This window comes from Periplaneta americana, chromosome 10, assembly GCF_040183065.1.
Source record: "Periplaneta americana isolate PAMFEO1 chromosome 10, P.americana_PAMFEO1_priV1, whole genome shotgun sequence".
Lineage (NCBI taxonomy): Eukaryota > Metazoa > Arthropoda > Insecta > Blattodea > Blattidae > Periplaneta > Periplaneta americana.
Window position 1 is genome coordinate 126,930,897 of NC_091126.1, and position 19,417 is coordinate 126,950,313.

Below are 19,417 nucleotides of genomic sequence, written 5' to 3' on the forward strand. Positions count from 1 at the left end.
AATTTTTCACTAGTCACATGATCTCTTTCATTAGTCAGCTGATTGAGTTCATTTGTTTATAGCCATTGGTAGGTATTGTTATTTGAGGTTAGGAGGCTAAGTTGTTTGTGTTTTGGTTCTTACTTCTCTCTTCTCTTGAAATTCCATCAATTGAAAGCAAATTAACTATACTCAATATGATTGATAACTCGAAAGATATGTCATTCGGCGTGTTTTCAAGCATAATAACAAAAATGATAAAGTAAACGGCTGGACAAAAAAATTTGTAATATGTGAGGCTATGGAACTGATACTTCAGAACAAAGATTATGCATACGTTAGGGATACTTGTCCCAACATTAAGAAAGCAACTTTGACGAGTACCAATTCAAGTTCACAGTATCATAATATGAACACATTATGTAGCTAGTGAGTCTACTGGCGACATGGATGCCACTTATGACTTAAAAAATTCGCTAATTTTTTTTTTTTTTTTTTTTTTTCAGTTTTACGTTTGATCTATTCATAAATTAGTGTCTTTTGTATTTAATTTGTAGGCTAAAGTTGACAATGTCAGAAGAACTGGCAGTGGAGGAGGAAAGCCAGCAAAAATTACTGCAGTTGATGAATTGGTATTAGATTATTAGGAAAAAAATTCTGCATGTGTTGCTGGTCTAGGGCAGAAAAACCAGATGGCATTGGAAAATAATCAACATCCCGATTTGTAGAGCAATTTGTATTTGAATCTTTGCTGATAATGCATGACTTCTATTTGTATGTCTTGTAATGGCAGGTCCCACTATATGTAACAACTCTCCAAGCTTTTCAGCACTTTATTTAAACCGTTCATTATATTTAAACAATGCTCTCATAAAGGAATAATAATTGTTCTTTCTCGATATAGTTTTAGCTCTTCTCACAACAACTTCTTCACTACTTCAATCGGAATCACTAAACCACATATATTAAAAAAAATAACTACAATATTTTGTTTTGATTAACTGAGAAAGATTGCCACTGGTAACTGATAATATAGAAATCACCAGTATTTAGAGTCTTGTAGGAATATTCCTGTTGAATACTAGTATAATCAACTAGATTAGCATTTTGAGAAACAGAATCACTTATGAACTGGTGAAATCGACCAATATTACTAGTCTGTGAACTGGTAACTACTACTTTACCTTGTAGTTTCTAGAAACACACACTTGTAAAATAAACTAATATTACTACTGTACAGACTAGTATTACTAGTTCGTGAGTTTCGAGAAACAGGCCCCAGGAGTATTGCGTATGTCCTCAGAACATGCCACAATTCGATTCCAAAGGGATTCCAAATCAGGCACCGGAGATGAATAAACCAATGATTTTAAATGGCCTCACAAGTAGAAATTGAGAGGGTTCAGATCAGGTGAGCGTGGAGGCCAAGCAATTGGGCCACCTCTACCTATCCATCGATCAGGAAACCTTCGATCCAAGTACCGGCGAGCCGTACGACTGAAGTGTGCAGGAGCGCCATCATGCAAGAAGTGAATGTGTTGACGATTGATCAGTGGAGTGTCTTCTAAAACATGAGGTATGGTGTTTTCCAGGAAGTTTGTGTACGCCTGCCCCGTAAGTCTGTTTACAAGTACATGGGGTCCAACTAATCGATCACCAATGATACCAGCCCACATGTTGAGGGAGAACCGCACCTGGTGATGAGATGGAACAGTTGCACGAGGGTTTTCATATGCCCATACATGCTGATTGTGGAAATTTGTTATGCCATCTCGTGTGAACTGTGCTTCATCTGTAAATAATACTAAGGCAGGAAAGTTTGGATTTACACCACACTGCTGCAAGAACCACTGACAGAACCTAACTCGTGCAGGGTAATCGTAATCTGCTGGTGACAGGGCCTGTACACGTTGCAAATGATAAGGATACAATTGATACTCTTTCAACAGTCTCCAGACAGTCGTATGAGGAACACTGACTTGCAACGCTACTCTTCATGTGCTGATAGAAGGAGTCATGTTCATAGCCTACAGAATCTCCTCCTGTACTTCTGAAGTTGTAGATCTTGGTCGTCCCCTTCCCAAACCAGGAGAGTTAAATTTTCCATACTCGCACAGACGGTAATGGAAATGTACAAATGTCTTCCGAGCTGGACATTGTCGCTGTGGGTACCTCTCCTGGTACAAACGACGAGCCAGCGTAGCATTGCCGTCTGCCTTACCGTACATGAAGTGTATCTCTGCCAGCTCTTGATTTGAATACATGTCGCACAGTCTAATGCCTACACAACACTGAATGTAACCTTCGCCTCAGAATGAACTGTCAGAGTGCCCTCTTAATATCTCCTTTGACGACAACGACCTGCGGAAAGAAAAATGTTCCGGTGAATTTGAATGTTGTGAAGGCCATAACTCGGAAATAAAGCATTTCCGGACACATGTTGTAATGAACTATTTTGATTGTCTACATGTGGGAAATACATACCTGAAATTATGCCCCGTATTTTTTAAACACCCTGTATATATTTTCTTTCTTGCGCGATCAATTAGCCTACCAACTCAAATCACAAGCATTATAATCTGTGGGTTACACATTAATTTGTTATTGTTTGTTTACTTGTTTTGAAAGGCATTGTGGGACTTCTGTTACCAACCAAATTGTAACTCTACACTTTGCTGGCGTAAAGTGACACTTTATAAAGAGCACTTCTTCAATCATCTATGAATACCACTAATATGAAAGAGCCACTTTCGTTAAAAGTGTCACTTTGCAAAGTGGTGATACAAAGTGTCGACTATGAATATCAGCCTAAGACTTGACATATCCATAAGATTTGCTTCACAAAATTCATATAACCATCCATTACAAAAATAAAACGGAGAATAGACTTCGTTTTTCTATAAAAATTTATTACTTAGAGATCTAATCTTCAAACTGAAAACTAACCCTGTCACAGAATTATACCAGAAAAAAAAAAAAAAAAAGTAAATGTCACTCCTCTGTAGGTATATGAAATTACAAATTTACCCTTAGAATCTGTAAGTATATCTTATTTAACTCAAATAATTGAAAGGCAAGACAGAATCATGTAGGTCTATGTCCAGTCTTTTAAGAGATTTTAATTGATTATTTAACGACTCCTACGTCATTTAGTATTGCTGAAATGGATGTTAGATAGTAATTTGGCTAGATAAGGACGAGAGAATTCGCCACAGATTACCTGACATTCGCCTCATGGTTGGGGAAAATCTCAGGAAAAACTCAATCACTTAATCAACCTAAGAGGGAATCGAACTCGTGCCTGAACACAACTCCAGATCAGTAGGCAAACACACCAGCCACCTGGGCAATGCTGGTGGCTAACGAGAGATTACTAAGAACTATTGTTAAGATATTTTTGTTACGTCATTGCCATTAATGCATTATTGTTTCGAAACAAGGAAATAAAGAGGGAGAAATTGCTTCTCATGATAACTCTACTGTTGGGTATTTGACATGTGAGTTGTATAGATGAAAATCCTGACATTTACACTTTTCAGCGAAAATGAGATTTTCAAGCCAAAAAATTTCTTCACTTTGAAATCTACATGTTCACTAATAATTTATAAACAAATAGCGACAATTCCTATTCATTTGAACACTACAAATTCAGGGTTTAGATTCAAATGCCAACATTTCCTTGGAGCAGTGAGATACAATCCCCGACATTTGCGTTAGCCAATACCTGATGTGAATTACGTCACATGTTTCGCGCTTTTGCTACCATTTATCAGCTATACTTCGTTGCTGACGAATTGGATATTGTGACTGTGTTACTTAAAATATTATCAAGTAATAAAGTGTAAACATTTCCTGTAGCAGGTCATAGCTATCTACCCCTCTAATAAGGTTTTTGGGCAAATAAAAAATTGTAAGGAAAAGATAACCTATTATTAGTCTATGAATATAAAGATACATTCCAGCAATTTGGTACAATAACATAACGTGGTAGAGACGCAGCAGTATGACAGGAAAAAATATGCTAAACTTATAAAAATTCCTGGACAGTGGCATTTCAAATTCAACGAGGCTAAGAGGATGATCCTGACTCATGAAAATGGAATTCTGAAAATCAGAGGTGAACCATTCTATAGATCTAGTCAATGATTTGCAAATTCTGTTTTTAAAAATCTGTAATAACATTGACTAGGTCAAACTTGAAATTTTGTACTTAGGTATGGCAGTTAAAAAAGGAAAGTGTTCTGATATTGATTCATTACTAAAGCATCATTTCAGAGATGAATGGAACAAAGTGACCTTGAGTTCTACAGGCAAGTGGTTGATAATGGAGCACACAGCAAGTCATTACTAGTGGAAGAAGAATGCCTCTGTGAAGTACAGAATGAAGCGGAGTTATTGAGGATTTGAACTGTGTGCAGTGGCAGTTCTAAGTATCTTTTTTTCCAAATAAAAATGTTTATATTACTGTATATAAAACATAAACTAACTGTGGATACTTTCAAATAAGTTTAAAACATTACTTGCAAAGAAAAAGCTACAAAAAGTAGCGGCAAATCTGAAGTCGTCTTAGTACTAGATACACCACTGAATTAATTTTTTACTTTTGTTTTTCAATAATGTTGTATGAAATATATATATTATAAATAAATTCAGTGTCAGATTCATGCAATTCTGTTAGTAGGAGCTGTAAAATAATGCTTTAATGTACATTATAAAAAATTTAAGTAATCATTAAAATGCAAACTCAGGCATTTCCACATTATCTTGTCATATTTATAGAAGACAACTAACATTTCTTGCCATTTAAAGGAATAATTATGGTGTTAGTTCTGTCTTTAGACGGTTAGTACAGTTTAGACATTTTATGTAACATAGTTTGATAGTAAATCATTTTTTTCATTTCCTGAAAAATTAACAAAGATGGAAATGTCAGAGTTTGCATCTATACGACCCATGTTGATGATCAATTTGAGCCTACTTAATATTTTCATAAATTTCAAATACAAATTTCCATAAATAGAAAGATGCTATTAATAAACAAATACAAATATATGAACAGCTATCTTCTATTAAAATGTGCATTATTAATTTTATTATACAAATATAATCAAATTCTTCAATTGAATCCCGGATTTCAAGAGAGGCCAAACTCCAATTTTATGCGACTAAGTTTTCATATGCAAACAGTTTGTTTTCCACTTATGCATCTACAGAATGAAAGTAACAGCCCAACTCCAAATTTTTGCATATGAAATAAGAGTTAAAAAATTCTATGGATTCAAAGACGGGCCCAAGTCACTGGAATGACAAGCTGTTGTACAAGTTTCACACTATGTGGCAGCACAATCACTGCGTGTAAACTCCTACTGATCAAGGGAAACATAACAATAGTTCTCGAGCAAAAGCAGATGATGTTTTAATGAAGACTGACACCCACATCAGATCCTTTCCATATAGAGTGGCCCATTATGGAAAATCAAGAGACACTGTAAAGAGTTACAGTGGCGAAGCGTGAGCTAAGTAAGAGGATAGACAGATATTAATTTTTTTATTTAACCTATTTCAATCAAATTATTATGTATGGAATTTTGTTTTCGACGCATATAGATGTTTCAATATTAATTTAATGATTGCTGTTTAAAACTAGGACAAACCCTGTAACAACCTATAACCTTACGTGCACTAGTTTCATTTTTAAATATAGACAACACAGGCAGCAGGGAACTGCCAAATAACATACTTTTAGAATACAAATAGTAATATAATTCATTGTTATGTGGATTTAATAAGAGAAATAAGAAATAAACAGATTTTCTTACAACTCACCTTAAATATATTCTTGTAAATGAGTTCAATCTGCCTGCTCTCACGTCTTACACCACACTTGTAACTTTGGAACTCTCTAAATAAGAAACTGTTCGTTTCAGTTATAATACTGTAACTAATATTGGAGGGCAAGGAAAGGCATGTACTTGAAGGGTTTGATGCTATCAATTATTTTTTAGTTTTAAGTTTGCTATACTTTATATTTGAATATTATTATATCATTATTGTATTTTAGATGTGTCCTACAAAAAGTAAATTCAAATTAATTACATTAAAAGCATGCTTGAGATAGTAGCCAATAAGACCACCTTTATAACTGAGATTCAAATATTAGCCAATGAGAGCAAGAAGAAATGCTGGTGCGACTGTCTACTGGGCGGAGAAATCTCGCTATAGGAAAGTCATAGTTTTACAGCCAGATAACATTAGTGTTGCTCAATCTGAAAGCTTTGAAATTCAAAAGGGAAATAGACACACCGGTCAGCATCTACTTTCGTCCACTATAGGAACGTACTTAGTGTATACAAATGTGAGTGCAAGCATTGCCTAAGTCAGTCAAAAATAGGTAAAGCGGAGAATACTGTTATGCCCCGTTAATTTAAGGGATAATTTATGGTGGTCAAACATAGCAACTGTCATGGATTTCATAGCAAGTTTTATGGACAGCACTATGTATATGCAAGTCCTTGAACAGTACGCGTTTGCAAATAATACGCCACATCTGGACTCGCATTGTCAAGTTGGTGTGACATCAGCATTTCTCACATCTATATCTTCCACGCGCTAGGACGTGTGCGTGATTAGATTGTTCCATAGCCCTCTCTTGCTTTGAGAGCCATATTGAAACCAGCTGATGGCAGGAAAACCCATGATTTTCCTGTATGTTAAATTAACGCAAATCCAGCATTTGCATCGAGAGTAAGACTGGCGTATACGAAATACACTTCATCTCAGTAGTAGCCGTGCCTTTTTCTCGCAGCCCGGATAGCGTCATGACGCTACTGACATGACATAAATACCAAAGGCCTCCGCGGGCGCGGCCCCTTTCTCTTTGGAGTGCTCACTTCGAACAGATCAGTCAGTTTTGTGGCCGCAAGATAGATGAGAACGAGAAGCATGTAAGTTAACCAACAGAAGCCAGGACCATGGCATCCACCATCGTCAACTCTACTTTCGTCTTATGTACTGTAAGTTATAATATTTCATCTTATACCAATTGCTACTAATGTCGAGAGAGAGATATACTAAATTCTACTAGTGTCAGAGTATTATACCACATAGAATATAATAAGGAAATATCAGTGCTTGAAACTCAGGGAACTGTGTATAGTTCGAAGTTCTACTTTGAACGCAACTACTTAGACATAATAGATTATTCCGAGGTTTTTGAATGGTACTACCTCACGAGATATTTTGATGGGCAATATTATTATCAGTATTCGGGAATCCAAGCCGAATGGTACCTGAGTCAACAAATGCCTTTGTAGGTAAATTCTTTAAATGATTTTGCGTTGTTTCCGAAATTTGTTCGACTAATTGCACCTTACGTAACCAAGCTAACACACTGAAGTTTCCATATTATTTCATTGTTTAATCAACTACATTCAAATATAACCAATGATTTATTTTACCATTCTGTTTTCATTTAAACTCATGTAACTGAGTAGGTATACCAAGTAGGTATATCTTAGATTCTCTTTTCTTGGTTAAGTAAAGTAAAGTTAAGTAAAATAACAAGAAATATATAAATAACTTACTAGACCTGTTAAACATTCTGCAACTTTTCATAACATAGCTAAATAACTAAATGTGTAACTCATGTATATAACAAAGTTTTACAATATATTATAGTATAACCAGTGAAGAGACTTATTTGATTTGATTAAGCTAATATTCTTCGAGCCTGATCCAACCTGTGATCCTGTTCTTGAATACGCAGTACCTAATTAAGATAATAGCTCGACCATTACCATCCTGAAATATCCTGACGTAAACATAACAAACTGGTGTCAGAAATACCTTGACAAAAGTAATGCTCGGTAGGGCAGAACCACAACATAATAATTTGGTGTCAGAATTTAATCATAACATAACCGTGACCGATAGCATCAGCCACAACAAACTTGGGCCCAACAACAAACAGGTACAACAATATAATAATGGCATGTATTTGGAAATAATTAATATTCTAAAATAATAATAATTGAATTAACTAGAAAATTTTTCGTTCACAAAATGTTAGGGTACATGCTGTCTACCGTCTCCCCTGACGCTTCACCCCTGTTACTTATCGGCTGCTATATCTGACAAATATGTATTGTGAATTCTTGCGCTTGTTTCAAGAAATCTTGATGTAGAAAAAGTGAAATCTGAGGTAACATAAAGGTACTATATTAGGTATTTTAGATCAAATTTTAATTTTTCCTTTGAAAGTCTAAAAACAGATATTTGCAGCTTTTGTAATGAGAAAAATGTCCAAATTAATGCTGAGAAAAGTAAAATAGTAAGAGAAAAGCTCCAAAATCTTCTTGCAGTTCACAAATCAAAAGTGAAAGTTTCCTACTCTAACTTACAAAAGTAAAAAGAAAAGGCTCAGGATAATGATCAGGTAGAAAAGTCATGCTTTGACTTCATGCAAAACATATAATTTCTTCATTTACTTGTAAGAGAAATGTTTTATTTAAGACAGCTCTGGTTGTATGTTTTTGGTATATACAGTGATAAAGCAAAAAAAATCAACTATGTTCTTGTGGCCTGAAACAGAGGCAAAGAAAGGACCCAATGAAGTAATAAGTTCCTTAAGCAAATATATTAACGAAAAAGTGGATAAAAGTGTCAAAATTTTATGTCTTTTCAGTGATGGCACTGCTGGCCAAAACACCAAAACAATAACCATTCCATGATTGCATTTCTTTCATCATTAATAAAATTGTACAGATTCAGTAAGATAGTGCATTAGTTTCCTGTAAGAGAGCATTGTTTTCAACCATGTGACAGATATTTTGGGGTGATAGAAAGAATGAAAAGAAAGAAGAAAGAGGTTTCACGAACCATTTCCAACATGATAACTTCACGTTTTAGACTTACCAAATCAAATCAAATCAAATAAAATAAAATCAAATGTTGTACCAGATATTCCACAAGAACCTCTGTACACTACTGTAGTACCTATAAAACCAGCAAAATTGCAAGATGTCAATAAAATAAGAATGCATTTAAAACCAGAACTAGTTGAATACATAGAATCACTCCAGTCTGCTGAAAATGTACACTTGGTCAAATCGGGTATTTCCATGAGCACTCGGGACAGTCAGACTTTCTTCAAAAGATTGTGTATATTTTTCTAGTAGTTATAATGTGGAACACAACTATTAATCACTAAAATCTTCCGAGAAAATAATTCATATACGAGATTTAAAACAGACCGATCATTCAGTGTTTTTAACTACAATTGTATAACAGATTCTCAAGTGAAGTACGACCATTACTCGTTACAATGCCATTCTGACTGCAGTAAAACTCTTAACATAGTGGTAGAGCATTAGCAAAGTGTTTGTGAGGTTGCAAGTTCAGATCTTCATGGAGCTACTAAACTTTTTTTTTTGCCTTTTAAATGCATCAGTGAAAATAAAACAGGTTTCGTCTTTTTTTTATCCTTAGAATATTTTTCGTTTTATTATTTTTTTCGTGTTAATAGGAACTTTTGACACTAGATGGAAGTAACATTGAAGACGACAATTAGGGGTTAATGCTGTGTTAATTATTTTCTTAATCGCTGCTGCTTTACACTCTCTTGCCTAAGGAACATTCAGAAAATGTGTTGACGATTAAATAATTGGCAATAATTAATTTGCAAGTTGTGCTACAGGGAATACGATTATACTAACCTAAATCCGTGATGATCAGGGCCTAAACGAGTAATTGTAAACAAGAAGAAAAACCATAATTCTGATCACAAAACATATCCTGATTTCCTGGAATTATAACCACAAATTTTCACCAATCAAAACAGGTGGGTGAGAAGAAGAGGACTGACAATATGGCCAGACGTTCCCCTGATCTCACAGCCTGTGACTTGGTTGTGGGGTTATTTGAAAGTTTATGCCCAGAAACTGCAAGATGTTGACAATCTGAAAATAGCAATTGAGGAAGAAATTTATGCTATTCGAATGGATATGTATCATAAATCAATGAATGACTTCCCAAAGTGTTGCCAATTATGCTTGGATGTAATGGTGAACAGTTTGAGGCAAAATTGATTTGGTTAGTATTGTCGTTAGTGACTTGTTTAATTTGAAGAATCGCCTTTGCAACAGAAAGTCATATTTCCTGTAACAATAATACTGCCATCACACGATGCCATCAAACTTATAGCCATATTTCTGAGACACACTGTATATTGTAATGGGGCATGCAGAAAAATCGATAGTATTAAAAAAAAACACACACACACACACATACACATATGCACACACACACACACACACGCACGCACGCACATGCGGGCGCTTACACACACAAACAAAGAGAACTGTAAGTAATGTTATTAATTTGAGGGGTTATTCTTTGAGATGTTCCAAACAAATAAAGTAAAGTAAAATTTTGCTCACTCTTGCTTCCTTTTCGAGATAATTGTTTTATATTAAACATTTCATAGCATGCTTTGAGAAAGCCATTGATTTAATTCCCAACATACTCAGACAATTTAAGAGAGCAGTGTATTACGATAATAAATGATGGAAAGAATTTTAGTTTTGTCCTTTAAATGTATCTTTTCGTTCTGCAAAGAAATTTTACAATGTTACATTTGTTCAGACAAAATTTCTGCACATTTAAAGGACAAAACTAAAATTTTTTCAATCATTTATTACCACAATACACTGCTCCCTTCAATTGATTGAGCATATTGGGAATTCAATCAATTGGTTTCTCAAAACACGCTATGAAATGTTTCAAATAAAACAATTTTTGATCTCGAAAAGGAAGCAAAAACGAGCAAAATTGAGGGATTGGGTGCAAGAAAGGCACTTCTCTCAAATGCAAGTTTTGAGAGAATTGATGTTGAAACTTCAAACCGTAATAAATGTGAGTTATGCATGCCTTTACATTTTGGGTACTCCTGACCTCTATGATCACAGTATTGAACTACAACTTAGTGATCATATGCGTAACAGATCAGAAAACACAATAAAGGGCACATCCTCTAAAATACCCTTCTTGCACCCAGGCCCTCAATTGTATTAAACTATTTTCTCCGAAATATCTCAAAGAATAACCCCCTGAAATTAATGGCATTGCTTATGGTTCAGCCTGCATATCTCAAGTGTAAGAAATTTTATGAAAGTAAGAAAATATAAATGTGAATACACTCTAGGCAAAAAGCATTTCAGTAACTTCAACACAATATCGGCATTCACGAAAATTAAGTTAATATTAAACACACAATGTTCTTGAATTCCGTAATATAAATAATTCAGTTCAATTAAAATTGGACAAATGCAATCATTTGTGATTGATGGACTGTAAGCTATAAATACATATTAAGATAACTAACCCTTGGGTATGGAATGCCTGTTGAACTCTCCTCAAATGCTGGCAATAAACGTGAGGCCAAATCATGTGCCAACTGGAGAAGTTCACCATCATACCAGGACGGACGTAAGTCTCCAAAAGGCTTCTCAGGATCCATTATGAGAAGGTGTGCAGAAATTAGGGCACCAAGAACCCTAAACACATCATTACACATACATTCTAAAGCATTAATATATTTATATTAACTTTACAAATATTCAGAAATATAGAGTACATTATTGCACAGCACTAAATGCAAAGAAACTATGTGTCACCACTTGTAATAAAATGCATGGTAGTACAGATACTCATCTGTTAGAGAGATAATTCATATATGAAAAAGTTCTCTTGTTCTTGGCAATACTTTTCTTACACAAATTCTTACTTTATATACTATTGCAGCATTGTTAATATTATTATTAGCCTACATAATAACTGAACTAATACTGCTACTTTAGTTACTAGTTTTATTGTATATCCCGAAAATAAGCAGACTAAGGATGCAAATACATACTTAACTAAATATTAATGATATCTCGTTCGAAATCCTTAAGCAAAACTGTCTCAAAACGAGAGAATTTCAAAATTGGAGAGAAATTAGAAATGACAATAATGCAACATATTCAGTATCTCCCGAAGTTCATTTTATTTACTTTCCGACAAAATTTCAAGCAGAATTTTCAGTCCTTAAAATCAGCTACAAACATACTTGGAGAAAATTAACAGTGTTCAGCTGATCTCTGGGCTTTGGCCAGCACAATCCCCACAATACTTGCAATTTTTATTTGCGAGTCATTTTACCCTTTAGGAGCCGTGCGTCCATTATAGTGGCCAGTTAGTATTATGGTCATGACGTGACATAATATGTTATAAATTGTATGATATATATTATAAAATACGTTGTTATTCTTTAATTTTATATAACATTAAGGACATTGCACTTGATTAAAACAGTAATTTTTTTTTATAATTTTTTTTTAAAGGAGCAAAATCATTTCAACTGCAGTCAATTGAAATCCCATCAGCTTCTATGTGTATCCAGTATTTTTGTAAAAAAAAATTGAGATACAATGTTTATAATAATACAATAATTTTATTTTCATTACTCATAGTTGCTGCTAAACATTTCCATGTGTATGTTTAATAAGCCACAGATTTTTATTATTATGTTTTTATTTGTTGCACTTGTACTCAATATTTTTATTAGACCACTAACTTCAAATACAATTGAGATTTGTTAAAAGAATATAATCAATTAAAATGGACGTTAGACAGTTGTTCTAAACACTGAAAGGTTTTTCTAAAGCATTAATTACAGTATAAATTTGAGAATATGAATTTACTACAAAGATTGTAAGTAGAGGCAACATTACAAGGCCTATGCACTATAGTAGGGAGCAGGAATATTGGCGGATGGAAGTATACCCCTTCATACTAACCCAACCCACGTTCCACCCCTACTTTAGCTGTAAACGTTCTTCGAAGGGTCGCTTCCGAAACATCTTTCACTCCTCGCTACGTAACCTAAAGTCTGTAACATCGAAATAGTGTTTGTATATAAACACTGTCTGTGTGTCAGTATTTAGTGTAATTTCTGTGCGCAGCATTATAATTATTTCATTAAACAACAGCACATGTGAACACTTCATTTGTTATCATACAAACTACTGGTATACAATATGCGACATGATTTTATAACTACTATACTGATATCGAATAGCATTCGACAGTCTTAGAGAGGAATTGGCGCACACAAGACATGAACTCAACTCCACGCAGGAGGAGATGAAGAGGCTAGTGCAAGAAAATGACCATCTCAAACAGGAAGTGAGTGATCTGCAGCAGTATACACGCAGAGACAATATAATGCTATTTGGAGTTCCGGAGATCGATGAACAATCAACTTATGAAGTCATTGACCAAATATTGGAAGTCATAGGCAGTAGTGAATTGGTGCAACATGATGTAAGCGTAGCACATCGTATTCCATCCAGGCCAGAGAAGACGCGTCCTATTGTCATCCGCTTCACAAAGAGTAGAAGTCGTGATGAATGGCTCCAGCTGTTCAGAAATGAGGCCAAAAATGATGGCAGCGGTCCTGGGATTGCGACAAAGAAAGTCAACAGGGACCGTCCGGCAGGAAGAATCACAGCAGGTGACCAACTGACAGCAGTGACCAGAGACCTTTTGAACAAGACAAGGGTTGCAAGAAAAGATGAAGCCAGTCCCGTGAGTAAAATCACTAATGTTGACGATGTAAATAATTTGTAAATAGTATTGTGTTGGTACCCAGGTTTTATTTTATATAATATAATTGACTTAACAATGGCTAGTAACACTATATTAAATGAAATCCATCAGTGCAAATTTAATAATAATAATAATAATAATAATAATAATAATAATAATAATAATAATAATAATACTAACACAATGGTTTTTAACGATTTACTTCACTGCAATGAGTATATTGCCAGTATACTAGCAGATCTTAAAATATTTCACTTAAACTTATAGTGACCTAATTCCTGTTTTCCTCATTCTCTTAACAACCAGAATTTCAATCATATTACGAAAATTTTAATTTGTTGTATTAATTAAGAGTTTTTTTAAGTATTCGTAAACACTATAAATAATTCCTTTCGCTTGGCTCCGCGTATCCGCTCCCTTTCTAGACATGTCGCTCAACTAGGCACAGAAGCAATTCCACTGTTAGTATTGAAAATTACTGTTTGAATATGTACACAGTGAACAGACAAAAGCTACGATGACTACTCTCTCAATACCCAACGATTGGCTTGCAAGCAACTACACCCGAATGCATCGACACACTGCCAGTCAGTCATCCCAATGGACAGGTCAGAAGAGAGAGGGTGGTACGTGCAAAAATGTGCTATGTACGACCCGCCAATATCTTTGCTCCCTACTATAGAAGGCATTGGGCAGTGTTAGCTGGAGTCGATGCTGATGCATGAAATGCTGGAAGCAGTTAATACAATGAAAAGTTGTGGTGCTATGTATGGTTGAAGCTAAGATCATCACATCTACCAACCTAATGCGTATTCATAGAACTTGAACAGTTATTGTGGATATAAATCCAGGTGGCCTATGAAAAAAATGCACAGGAATGTCATCAAGGCTTACTTGAAGTCTCTGACAACAATGTTATATCGTATTGGACGGTTGCAAGATGGAATCAGTGTGTTTAATTCAGGTCAGGATGAGTCAACACATTTGGCCCACACAGGGTGCCCATCCATTCCTGATGAGCATGTAGAGTTAGTGTGAGGTCTCCTTTCAGTTGACCACAGATGGAATGTCTGAGAATTAACCACAGAAGTTGGGCTCGGTCATCAGTGTGGCATAACCTGAAGAAGAAACTCCATGTGAGGAAAAGTGAGGAAACTCCATGCTGGGTTCCCCATAAAGAAGTGTAGAAACAGCACCAGTTCGCAGTAGCTGATCTCCATCTGTGCAGACACTGCCATGAATGTGACACATTCCTGCAATGCATCATAGCTACTGACAAGAAATGTTCACGGGCCTACGAGCCCGAACTAATGTGCCAATTGAATGAATGAAGCCACCAATGAACTGCCACGTTCAAAGTACGAAAGGAACAGAATGGAATGAAGATTATGATGATACTGGTGTACAACAATGAAGGTGTCATCATTTTAGTCATGCTGTACCTGCAGATCAAAATGTCACTGCAGCATACTATCAACATTTTCTCCAACGCCACCTGCACCTCACTATGTGGCACAAACTTCCACAATTCCTGAGGGACAGTCCATTTTGCATCTTGGATAGCAATGCAGTGACCTTGTTACGAAGGTGGCATTGGGAGGTCTTTGAACATCCTCTGTGTTCCCCTGGCAGAAGCCCCTGTGATTACAATTTATTTCTACAGTTGAAAGAATATCTCAGATGCAACAGGTTTCCTGATATTCCATCAGTACTATGCACAGTAGGGTGCTTCATCATTGTGATCAATAAAAACAGTCTCACTGATTGCATTCAACAGGTCCCAAAGATTTGATGAAAGGTGTAGAACCTCGCTGGTGATTACTGGTACATCGAAGGAATGCAATGAAATTTTGCATGTAAGTTCAGTTAAAATAATGTCGACACTAACTATGTTGCCACCACTTCATTTACAACCCACATAGTTAAGTTTAACATATAAAATATACTGTTTTCAGAACATAGAAGTCATAGGAGGAAAAAGAATAAAATGTAAAATATTTTTGTTGATGATAGAGCACTAACAGCATATGGAGCTAATTGACAGCTGTGAGCAGTATGGAATGAAGATAGATGCAAACAAGATGAAGAACATGGTTATCAGAAGAAAAAGAGAGTAAACTTGCGAATTCGAAAAGAGGCAGTAGAACACGTGGACAGCTTCAAATACTTGGGGCATACTATAAGTAGTAACAAAAGCTGCTGCCCGAAAGTCAAAAGGAGGAAGCAATGGCAAAGGAAGCATTTAACAGAAAAAAAATCTTCTGCCGACCTCTGTAAAAAGAACTAAGGAAGAGACTAGTGAAGTGCTTTGTGTGGAATGTGGCACTGTATGAAGGCAAATGACTGAAATCATTTGAAATGTGAATATGGAGAAGAATGGAGCATGTGAAATGGGCAAATAATAATAAAAGAAGCTGTGCTAGAAAGAGTGGATGGAGAAAGAATAATGCTGAAACTAATCAGGAAGAGAAAAAGGAATTGGCTGGGTCACTGGCTAAGAAGAAATTGCCTACTGAAAATGCACTGGAAGAAATGGTGAACAGGAGAAATGTTCAGGGCAGAAGATGATATGAAACACGACATTAAGGATAGTATGTGGAGACTAAAAGAAAGATGTAAAATAGGGAAAATGCTGGTTTTGCTATGAGGACCTGCCCTTGGGCAGAAAACTATGAGTGAATACAAAATAAATACCAGGAGGCCTAATACTGAAACTCTTATCTATAAACACTAATTCCAATTAAAGTGAATTTTGGATAGTTAAAGTTTTTTCCAATCAATGAGTTACTTACCTGATGTTCACTTCGAACACTTGGACCACATTGTCTTTGTCAAAGCTAACATTCTGAATAACTCTTGTAACTGCATTCTGAAATTCTGTTGCATTACCAAGCACAGCCAGTGTGTCCAGTGAATCCACCAACGTCAGGCAATAATCACCCAATATATCGTTTATATTTATGTTTGATCTGCAATAAAAATATTTCATTCTTAAAACATATCCTTATGTAAGAATGAAAAATGGTACGAGAATTTGTGCGGTTTTGTGTGTATGCATGTAGAGTAGACAATATCTCTTCGTGTGTTGTAGTGCTTATCCATAATATTACTTTGATAGGAATACTGGACTCTACACTCAAGTGTACACATTTACTTGTTATACTGTGAAATGAGGTAACATTAACCACTTTTCAAATATTGTTAGAGCTCCACGTTTATTAATGTAACAGATTAACAGTTTGCTCATTTTCTATCAATCTGTACTCTAGAACAGCATGGAATAATAACTTTTATACATGAATTTAATAAATTTATACCCTATCTCCAGTAAATTTGAACACACACCATAATAAGAAAAAATATTACTAAAGAGGTTGAATGAAGAAAATCTGGAATGAAGTTCACCAATTTCAGAGTTACTGGATACACTGGTAATAAAAAGCACGCATACACACACAACTTATCTCCTCCAGAAAACATAAATCAAGACTTCAATTAAGGACCTAAGTGCCATTTTCGAGCTTCCGAGACAACTGAATCTTAATATACATTGAAGCTCTTGGCGCATACACATTCCGCCATCTAGAATGCCTAATAGAATGATAAAGAAGAGTCTGAAGTTTGATTTTTATTTATGCTGTAAAGTTAGGTACATAATTTGGTATTACACTAAAAACATAATTTTCACGAAAATGGCATTTAGACGCTTATTTACTTAATGTCTTCAAATATGATAATTTTAAAGATGACAGAACATATAAATCTGAAATATATAACAATTACGCAGTTTAATTTGAACTCGCCATGACAGTATTCTTACATGCCATTCTTTTCAGAGAACCATGACCATAACACGTCTGTGGGCTACAGCACAGTTTTTTAAAAACATAAATGGTACAATTTTCATCAACTGTATCAAAACGTTCTTGACAGTCCTTACTAATGTTCTGTCACAAATTCATTTGAAGAACTTTTGATGTAGGTTTTACAAAACAGATTCCTAGAAGAAAAAAAACATTGCACTGAGAGAGAGAGAGAGAAAAATCGCTGGTAGGACAATAGGGTGGGCATATCGATTTTTTTAAATAAAAAAACATGTAGTTCAGATAAGTTGTCATTTCATTTAATAATCAAGCACAAAAAAAAATTAGAGCTCTAGATTACATTTTCACAGGGGGCACAATGTCTTCGAATTTTCATACAAATTAGTAAAAACTTAATTAAAGTGCATTTTATATTATTATAAAATCTAAAATCGTTCAGTTTATATAAATGCAAAGACAAGAGAGGAGATAATTTCATCAGGGCAAGCAAAGGGTTGGAGGGGACGAAAAAAACTGTTGTCACTACTGCTTTCTGTTCTTCAGTTGCACTTGAGCTGTAGCTTGCAGTGGATTGTGTGTGATGCCTTACTGTTATTCATGAAGAAATCTACAACAAAAACAAGAAAGAAGACATCAATCAGGGCGCAGAATATTTTTGGAACCCCAAAATAATTGGATAATAAGACACTCTCAACCTACCGAACTGTAATGATAATTATTCTCTCTTCATTCACATAGAATTAAAAGGCAAAAGCAGTAAAGAACGTTCAGTGCTTGTAATTGCAGAATATGCTGCAAATGAAGTGGTGTGTATGTGGAAATATGTCTCGACCCCTATTGTTTCCATGACAATACCAGAGATAATAAATTACCTTAATTATATGAAGAATTAGGAAGCAGGAAAGACCACAAAATTCAATAAACATAACTGGACAATATGAGATGTGAGAGTGCAATTTATTTGATACTGCAACATGCAAATGACTTAAATTTGGAAGCTGCAAGAACAAGAAAAATAACAGAAAAAATATCCTAACAGATCACAGATCAAGTAGAAAAACTGTAGTTGGAAATTTAGATATTATAAAAATGCAAAAACAAAAGAAGAGGAACAGAAAATGTAAACTGGAACAAGAACCAGCATCTACTGCTACAAGAGATGTCATATAGGAGAGCAGTACATCAGAAGAAATAATTCTTCAATCTCGCAATTCACTTGGAAATATCCGCTGGAATCAACAGCAAGACCTGAAAAACGAAAATACACCAAGCAGATGAGAAATTCTCAGCCAACAGTTTAAAAATTTACTGATAGAGGTGTCAGCAGTTTTAGAAAATTTTGGACTTGCCTCTGAAGATGAAGAAAGGAAATTAATAGAAGTAAAATTCATCGAGAAATAAAAAAAATCGCGTAAACAGAAACTGCAGACCAGGGATATATTTTGATGGTAGGAAAGACAAAACATTATTTTTGAAAAAAAAAAAAAAAAAAAAAAAAAAAAAAAAAAAAAAGTGGAGTAAAAAGTCACAGAGAAACCGAAATTGAAGAGCAATATATCCTAGTTGAAGAACCAGACAGTAAATACATTGGTCACACTTCACTTTCTGAGGCAGTTACTACATAAAAGAAATATTTTTCATCAATTCGTAAAATGTTGGCCAAAAAAAAAATAATAAAAAACACTGTGGACTTTTCACATTTCATTGCCGTGGTATGTCATAGTACAAATACTAACGTCAGTTCAAGAAGAGATATAATATCACTGCTCGAAAACCTCTGCAATAGTTGATGGGTACACGGGAAAAACAATGTCAAAATTCCATAAGGATGATGTCATTATCTAATTCAAAGGGTTACAACAAAATTTAGTGTTCTCATTAAAAATGGTGAAAAGGAGAATTATCACCATGGGTACATTCATTCTTTCCTTGATTTTCAATAGGAACAGCAATAAATTTTGCAGTAA

At 34.9% G+C, this 19,417-nt stretch overlaps 1 protein-coding gene across 2 annotated transcripts in view; it reads right to left on the bottom strand.

Moving 5' to 3' along the window:
- Nucleotides 1-19,417, bottom strand: part of LOC138708015 (ER degradation-enhancing alpha-mannosidase-like protein 1) — a 158,647-nt gene that overhangs the window by 132,701 nt on the left and 6,529 nt on the right. For both annotated transcript variants that reach the window (XM_069838122.1, XM_069838123.1), the window contains exons 2-3: nt 16,419-16,595; nt 11,360-11,531 (exon numbers count right to left, since the gene is read on the bottom strand). In XM_069838122.1, coding sequence (XP_069694223.1) covers nt 11,360-11,531; nt 16,419-16,595 — 349 coding nt within the window. The remainder of the gene's footprint in view (nt 1-11,359; nt 11,532-16,418; nt 16,596-19,417) is intronic.